This window comes from Phoenix dactylifera, chromosome 10, assembly GCF_009389715.1.
Source record: "Phoenix dactylifera cultivar Barhee BC4 chromosome 10, palm_55x_up_171113_PBpolish2nd_filt_p, whole genome shotgun sequence".
Lineage (NCBI taxonomy): Eukaryota > Viridiplantae > Streptophyta > Magnoliopsida > Arecales > Arecaceae > Phoenix > Phoenix dactylifera.
The window spans coordinates 643,042-652,036 of NC_052401.1; the positions used below are offsets into that span (position 1 = coordinate 643,042).

Here is an 8,995-nt window from a genome sequence, read left to right on the forward strand (position 1 = left end):
TGAAAAGAAGGTGCCATTTTGGATGCTATTTATACATGAAGAGTTTCACAGATTTATTTCGAGCAAGACTCTATAACAATTATTAGATATCTTTCTGATCCACTTCTCACCAACAAAGACTTTATCCACTGGATTGTTGGCGATGGGCAATTCACTGCTATCAATCAAGATTTCACATATTTATAGAAAAGCTAATAATGCAGTTGATAGGATGGCATCTTATGTGGCAAATTAAATGGAATCTACATTATAGATTTCTTCAGTAAATCTTCCTATTCAGTTTTGCAATATTTTATTTTCTAATTTTCATGAATGTATTTATGCTCAATTAATTTAAATCATTCGATTACCAAAAAAAGTGGTCGACTAATCAACCAGTGAGACTAAATTTTGTTCTATGGTGTGTATAAATATCCAAAATTTCTTCGGCGAATAACCGGCGTGAGACTAAATACATATCCGCATGGATTCTCACAGTACCTCATCATAAAAGAAAAGAGGTCTCCTCTATATCACTTAGAGTTGTGTTTGAATCAATTCTAGAATGCTTGGTTATACTTGCCTTTCAAAGCAAGCCCTGCCTTCGGGTGCCAAAGTTTGCTACTCAAGATATTTAACCTTTGGACATATAATTAACACGAACTATTACATGTATGATGACTCCTTTGAATTCCCAAACGGCCTTATTCCACCATGTAATGATTTCACCCAAGAAAATAATAATAAAAAAAGACAAGGTAGGACTATGCATATTCAACTTATGCATCTATTTCCATGCGCGTATATGTACCGACAGAATATTAATTTTGTTCTACCACTTGGATAACTTTATAAGGTGGTAACATCAATGTGATGCACCAAACATGATCATTAGAACATTTTATCATGTGTATGATCCTAAAGTAATAAAAATGCCGTAAGGGAGGGTGGGGAGGCTGCTCCCAAACATTCTCAACCGTCCAATTCTCTCTCTCTCTCTCTCTCTGATTTCATCGTGCTGCTTTTTTTTTTTTTTTTTGCGCATCGGCAGCTCATACTGCTCTAACATGAGCACAACCTGCTACATCAGAAGCAAAAAGTCTACACAAAGAAAAGGAATGAGAATTGCTGAGTCCAAAAAAACTCTCCCGAGTGGTGAGCAGCAAACGAGGCCATCCAGTCAGCAGCTTGGTTCGCCCCTCGAAGGACATGCCTGACCTGGATGGCCTGATACTCCCGTAACATCCGTCGCATGTCGCACAGAAGCGAGTGCTCCACCTCCTCCTGCTATCGTGCTGCTTTTCAAAGTTCTTTCGTGAACACGCTCTTCCTCATTTAAGCAAAAGTCAAGAGAAGAATTCCCCGCACGAGAGACCTTCAAAGCGGGGTAGTTAAGCAAAGTTATATATAAATTCTAGTCACTCTATTAAACCAACGAGAAGATCGTGGCGATAGAGGATGGCCACATTATAATATTTAATATCATACATATTATAATAGATGAATTTGTGCATGATTCTGATAATTAGTAGAATACTAGCATTGACGAGAGTCCACGATGTAGGTTTCTTTACTCCCGGTGAATTAATTGTATCCCGTTGTCCCCGTTTAGCAGACTTGAGACCTCTGAATGGAATAAATAAAGGCAACGGTGTTTCCAAGAGCTAACTCCAGCATTGTTTGAGAGCATTAGACCAGGAGCCTATATTTAAAAGAAAACAGCAAGTTCCAGTGAATCCAATCCCTGTCACATAAGCCTACACAAGGTGAGCCAATTTGTTTGTGTCCCGAATTTACTACACTTATTATTGCACTTCATTTGTCTTTGCCACCATCGTTTTCCTCTATAAATATAGCTTCCATCTTAGCTTAATTCCATGCCCTCCACGCGTTGGCAGAAAAAATGGGTACCATCACCACAAGCATTTCATCTCTTCTTTTGGCATGCTCCTCCCATCCCTCTTCCTCCCCACTTGCGGCCTAACTGATGCAAAAACCGAGGCCCATTTCTCCAAACCAGCCCACATGAAGCTAAGGCGGAAGGTAAGCCACCTCCACTTCTTCTTCCATGACGTAGTGAGCGCCCGCAAGGCGGCGGCGGTGCCGGTCACCGATCCAGTCATGCCTTTTCCATCGAGCTTCGGCAAGATCGTCATGATGGATGATTTGCTGACGGAGGGGCCGGAGCCGACTTCGAAACCCGTGGGCCGGGCTTAGGGGATGTATTCATTTGCGGCCCAGCTCATGGTCATGAACTTCGTGTTCCCAGAGGGGAAGTACAACGGCAGCGTGCTCACCGTGCTCGGACGGAACCCGGTGCTTCACCGGGTACGGGAGATGCCGGTGGTCGGAGGGAGCGGGCTGTTCCGATTCGCCCGGGGCTATGCTCAGGCCCAAACCCACTGGTTGGATCCCAACACGGGGGATGCCATTGTTGAGTACAATGCTTACGTGCTGCACTACTGAACTGAACTTAATAGTTGAAGTGCCGCTTGAAGAAATAATTAGCTGTAGGTCTTCTTCTTTTCATTTTTGAGTGTTGATCTTTAAGCAGACCGGTGTCTTTATTTGATACTTTTCTTCCTCGGTAGATGCTGAGGCTCCTTTTCACTGTGTCTTTGTGGGAGTTACCTTCAGTCAGATTAGATTCATAACATAACAGTTTGTTTTATCCCTCGGACGGTACCGCCTTTTTGCTTGCATGGACGGCTTGTCAGTTGTCGCTGAGCAGTGAAACAAAAGACGAAGCATTGGTGGCCGTGTGAGACCTACCTGGTTCACAAGGGCGTCTCCACCGAGTCCGGATGCTACTGAATTACACCCCGTGGCCAAATGATCCAGATGATGAGGAATTCATAGAAAGATTTGTCACGCCCCGGCCAGATTCCGTGCGTGATGTGGCCATACTATCGAAGAGTACGGCCCACGATAACACGAAGCCAAATGTTTCATTTAGTTTTCAAATCCATCTCAAATATAATAGAATAAATATGAATCCAATTTCATTATTTATTAAATAAAAACCAATATTAATTCAAAGCTTCTAAATCCAAACATAAATACTAAGCCTATAATCCTTAATATTCAGAAAATCATTAACTATAAATTTGTAGTCAATTTAAAATACTAAAATTTTTCTACAAAATTGTCAAGCGTGCTAGCACCAACTCCACGTCTAGACCATCTTCTGTCCTTACTGATCCTATTCACCTAGCGAGAGAAAAATAAAAATAAAGGTATACGAGCGACAGCTCAATGAGTAAACCTTTCACTACCTTACTAGATCAAGCATAAGTTTTTCATGCCAATGCATCATTAAAGAAAAATAACAGGTATTCCAAAATAATCATTTTATAACATAGTATATTAAAAATAGGTTATATAGCAAATCTCATGCATGAACAAATCATCCATCTTTCATCAATAATTTCGTAAATCGTTTTTCATGTCATGTAACCCTATCACAAAATTCAAAATATTGCTCACAGATATTTGTGCTATGGTCACTATAACCTGTAACAGGGTTGTCTTCGTAATCGACAATATTTTATAGTTCATATTTGTCACCAACTTTAATCCATTAGCAGAAGGCCATTTTCGTTGGATGTTAGCTCCAAGGCGTCGATTGAAATTCATGATCAGATTATATGATAAAATACTTATTTTTTTCTTAAAACATACACATAAAAAAGTGAAAAATACTAAATGACATGATCAGATTCATAACAGAGCTATTTTTATTAAAATATTAATGAAACTTTATTTCCTAATAAAGCATAATTTTCATGATACAAATGCTGATCCAAAATTTTTAAAAAAATGTGATATTTTCACAAGCAGATTTTATGCATGAAACAACATGATTATAAAAAGTACAAGATCTACTTACAGTTTAAAAACTAATAAGAAGTATAAGATTTACTTACCTGTTTCGCCTTAAGCCGTCAAATTTCACTAGGTGATTCAGTCAACCCAATTAACAACATTAAAAGCGAGATTAATTTCTATTTGAAATAAATAAGAAAGGAGAGAGAGAGTTGGTCGAGTGACAGTGTTCGATGGTTCCGGATGGTTTAGGCCCGAGCGACTCGATCAACAAATCATAGGGTATAAACTCGATCAAGGCTTAAATTAGCCAACATGGTTCATCAATGAAGGTTTTAAGGACATTCAATAGAGCTAGGATGATCAGTCCAGTAGGTAGCCCGGGCACCAGAGCAGAACTATGCCCTTTACAAGGTTAACTCGGGTTCGTAGATCAAGTCAACAGGATCCGATACTGGGTTCCTTGGACATTCTAGAGAGAGAAAGTAGAGAGAAGAGAGAAGGTGGAGAGAGAAAGTGGAGAGAGGAAAGAGAAGGTAGAGAGAAAGTGGAGAGAGGAGAGGGAAGGCAGAGAGAGAAAGTGGAAAGAGAAAGTAGAGAAGAGAGAGAAAATGAGAGAGGATAGCTCTCTTTCTCTCTCTCATCCTCTTCTCTTCTTTTTCTTCCCTTGTTCTTTTCTTCTTTCTTCTCCCATAGCAACAACAAAGAAAAGAGGGGTGGCTGATGACGGTGACTGCAACAGTTCGGCGGTAGTGGCAGCCAGCGGTGGTGGCTGATCGGTGAGGAAATCCAAAAAAGACCCAAAAATAGGGGAATCAGACTCTCCTTGACTTCCAGCCATTGGCCGCTCACCGACTGTAGGGTGTTGCCCACAATAACACAAAGCCCATAATAACAATATTCTTTCATATAACATGATAAAATTTGTCCAACTTGCATCTAAATCAAATATTTGAATATTGAAGACTAAAACCCAAACTTATAGTCATCGCTACTTCTATGACAGCTTGTAACTATGCTTCAAGCTTTATTTTTTCAACCTTCATTCATTTATTCTTTTCCACTCCTAGCAACTTTATTTATCTTAAAAAAAAATATAAAGAGACAGATGAGCTTTGGAGTTCAGTAAGTAACCATGCACCATCTTACCAGATCAAGCATGGGTTTTTCCATGTCAATGTATCATTTAAAGAAAATAACAGACAATCCAAAATAAGCATTCATAACACATATATTAAAACAAGTCATAAAGGAACTCATGCATGCATAAATCATTTATTTTCCACAAACAAGCTTCAAGTTCATTTTACAAATAAATGCATAAATTATTCTTATACCATTTAGCCATATTATAGTTCAAAACCTTGCTCATAGATATTCGTGATACGGTTTACTATAACCCATGATATGGCCGTTTTCATAATCGACAAGATTATAGTTCACATTCATTACTAACTTTAACCTATTGGCTGAGGACCATCTTCTTTAGATGCTAGCTCTAGGGTGTTGATTGGCCTCCATTTCTAGAGGCAGTCATAGCTATCTGAGAGCTTATAAAATATTTCATAAATCATACCTTAATAAGTAGGTTGAAAATGTGAAATGACATCGCAAAACTTTAACTAATCATGCCATATATGAAATTTTACATAATCATAAGTCATTTATCATTAAGCATTCTAATTATGTCACATATATCATTTTCATGCAATTTTTATAAATCATATGTAGATCATTTACAACAAAGTATTCAGTAAAGATGCTATTTGACCAAAAATATGGATTATTTTCAACCGTATGCTTGGGTTTAAATTTTTAAAAAAATGCAAGATCAATCATGTCAAATATAATTCATAATTTTTCTTACTAAAAATTAATCAATAATTTAAAATTATAAAATTTATGCCAAAGTTATTTACCTCTGTTCTTCCAAAGATCTCTAGATTCAGTTGGATAACTCCGCTGCACAAAACTGTTTAAAATAAATTACTTGCTATTTACCTTTTTTTTAAAAAATAATTCGAAATGGATTTGAGCAGGCTTCAAGTTCTGATTGGGTAAGTCGGATTTGGATATACAAATCTAGTAAAGAGAGAATGCTTGCACCATGGATGGACATTTCTCTCTCTCCCTCCCTTTTTTTTTTTCTCCTTTTCTCTTTTCTTCTTCCTCTTTTCTTCTTCTTTTTGTTCTTCTTTTCTTCTCCTTCATCGCCCTCCCCTCTTTTCTTCCCCGTGAAACTGGAGGGGGAAGGGCGAGAGCCCACCCCACCTAAGACAGAGAAGGGGAAGGTGGCCTCTAGCCCGACGGTGGCGCGGCCGAGGGCCTGCGGGCGGTAGGGTGGAACCACCGGATATGCTCTCCCCCCTTCTCTTCTTCTTCTTCTTTTTCTTCTTCTTCTTCTTTTTCCTTATTCCGGCGGCCCTTTGCCGGATTCCAGCCATTGTCGATCGATCGGAAGGAGGGGGAGACAAGAGAAGGAAATGCGAAGGGTATGGAAGGCCTTACCTTGCTCCGATGAGGCGTTGCACCTCGACCCCGGCGGCACAAGCGAGGGCACAGTCAGCTCAAGCAGGAGAAGGGAGGAAGATGGAGGAGGAATGAGAAGATGGATGGAGGTGGAGTGGAATCGAGGGTTTTTTAAGCCGCAGAGAGGGAGGGTAACGACCGGCCGTTCGTCAGTTACAACCGTCTAGCGGCCGCGGCGGTTGGGCCTGCCGACTGGTCTAAGTCAGGCCCAGTTGGCTTGATTCTTACAGACTGTGTAAGCCCAAACCTCCGTGAGAGGACTACGAATACTGAAGCAAAAGACTGGGATCATGAGTGGGATAGAGGTAGAGTGGGCTTTGTGATCAGGGATCATGAGTCTAAGCTCATTGTGGCCGGCATGTCTTCGATGAATCAGTCAATGGTGCAGAGCTGAGAGCTGCATGGGAGGACATTGTCTTTGCCAAATGGATCCTAGGAGCGACTTGTATTCAGCTTGAGGGCGATGCGGCCATGGTGATTGATTGGATTCAGAAGAGTGTTGATAGGCACAGACGTTCGGATAGGCATCTGCTTTGTTGGATATATGTAAGATTGTGAGTGGGCTGATGGCATTCCGAGCTACCCATATCTATCGGAAGGCAAACAGTGTTGCCTCCTATGCGGCGCACCACTCAGAAGAATTTTGTTGGGAGGGCACGGACGCTGCTCCCTCACCCCTTCATCGACTTTTGGTTTTGACTCTTACAAGTGCACTCATATGAGTATGGTATGGTTTGCCGTTGTATCATAAAAATTTGTTTCCTCTTGCTTCATTATTGGTAGTCTTATTCAAGTCTATATGAAACATTTTTTGTCTAGATTCTCTTTCTTAAAATGTGGTTAATACTTGGAGGTTTTGTTAAGGTACGGATTTTCGCACCGACGCATGAATAGATTTTTAAGAGATTCGTTTTAACTGCAAACATATGAACCAATTTGGAAAGGCCACGACGTTCCAGGAGACCACTCGGACCACCTACTCTGGGATTATGGAGTTGTAAGAGGTAATCAGCTTTTGTAGCTTTGTTGTGGGTGCTCTTGGAGACTGCCATGACCGAAATCTGGAGGTATCACTGGTCCCTCTTGCTCTCACCTACCCTTAATGAGCCCGTCCCACAAGAGATGCATTGGCCTCTCTCCAATCACATATGTTGCTACCGAAAGCAACATTATTTGTAGGTTCTGATAGCCCGTTTGCAGCAACATAAGGTTTCATCTAATAAATTTAGCTAGGATATGTTATTTGAATTTCTTAATAATATATAAGTATCCAAAATCTATCTAGTTCGTAGAAAAAATAGTACTAATCATCTACCCAAAGGACAACCAATGATCTAAAATTATATTTCCCAAAATAGAGAGGACCGAACATATGTTCTAGCCTTTCAGGCACGCACCCCCTTGAATCGAAACATTGGCAAACTAGATTTCACCCTCACGAAAAAAAAAAAAAAGAAGCAGAACAGGAGCCTACCGCAAGTACTACTACTTTTATGCGAACCCTCCTATGCAAGCTATAACAGCCCTAATAATGATATAGCGGTTGCTACCTAAAGTAGGTTTGGGGAAAAAAGTAGCAGGATTTGACCCCAAAAAAAAAGTAGTAGGTTTGAAAAAGCTGTCCACATGTAAAGAATTTTACGATTACTTTGCTCTCGTTCCAACTTTTTATTTTTCTGAGCAATGATTCCACTCTCCATGGCCTGTAGCATTGAGTAGAGCCAGGGGACACCGACAATGACATCCATTGAATGAAAAAGAAAAGAGCCAAAACCAAAACCACATCATGAAGATCACCTTGCAACCAACGCCATTGAGAGGACACAAACTAAATCAGAAAACCAACCTCTAAATCAGTAGTGCATGACGAAAACATTGTACTCCACCACAGCATCACCAGTCTTAAGATTGAAGGTGTGCGTCCGGGCCTGGGCATAACCCTGGGCCAACCGAAAAAGCCCACTTCCCCCGATCACCGGCATCTCCCTCACCTTCGACAATGCCGTATACCGGCCCAATATGGTAACCGTGCTACCATTGTACTTGCCGTCGGTGAAGGCAAAGTTCATGGACATCAGCAGGCCCGCCTCCTCCTTGGACGCGAAACAATAGAAACCCTGGGCCCGGCCCACTAGCTTTGAAGTGGCCTCAGGGCCAACGGTCAGCGCGTCGTCGATCATGACCAACGTGCCGAACGAGGTCGCCGACTTGTTGGCCGAGGCCGCCTGGGCCACCCTGACGGTGCTCGGATCCGGCCCGCTCACGACGTCGTGCAAGAATAGCCGCAGGTGGCTCAGCTTCTGGCGCACCGGCGGCGTCGCCGGCTTTTGACTCTGGAGGAAACTGTAGTGTTCTCCATCCTTGGCTGAGGAGGGAGTGATGGTGCTGAATAAGAGAAGAAGAATGGCGATCGAAAAGAGTTTGCCCATGAGAACCTTCACACACACACACACACACACACACACACACACACAGAGAGAGAGAGAGAGAGAGAGAGAGAGAGAGAGAGAGAGAGAGAATGGTGAGAATGGGATGGGAGTTTGGGTTTTGGTGTGATGAGTGTATGTGTCTGAGCCCTTGGTGGTTATTTATGGGGACCGTCAGGCGTCAGGTGGGGGTGGGGACTGGTGGAGGAAAATTTTATTTAATGGGTCTGCTTCCC

At 41.6% G+C, this 8,995-nt stretch overlaps 1 protein-coding gene and 1 pseudogene across 1 annotated transcript; one reads left to right on the top strand and one right to left on the bottom strand.

Annotated features, from left to right (window-relative positions):
- The first annotated feature begins 1,769 nt into the window (after nucleotides 1-1,769).
- Nucleotides 1,770-2,873, top strand: LOC103719965 (annotated as a pseudogene).
- Nucleotides 2,874-7,962: 5,089 nt separating this feature from the next.
- Nucleotides 7,963-8,901, bottom strand: LOC103719973 (dirigent protein 22-like). Its single transcript, XM_008809465.4, has one exon. It carries the CDS (start codon nucleotides 8,760-8,762, stop codon nucleotides 8,187-8,189), a length of 576 nt encoding a protein of 191 aa, XP_008807687.2. The 5' UTR covers nucleotides 8,763-8,901; the 3' UTR covers nucleotides 7,963-8,186.
- Nucleotides 8,902-8,995: the final 94 nt, after the last annotated feature.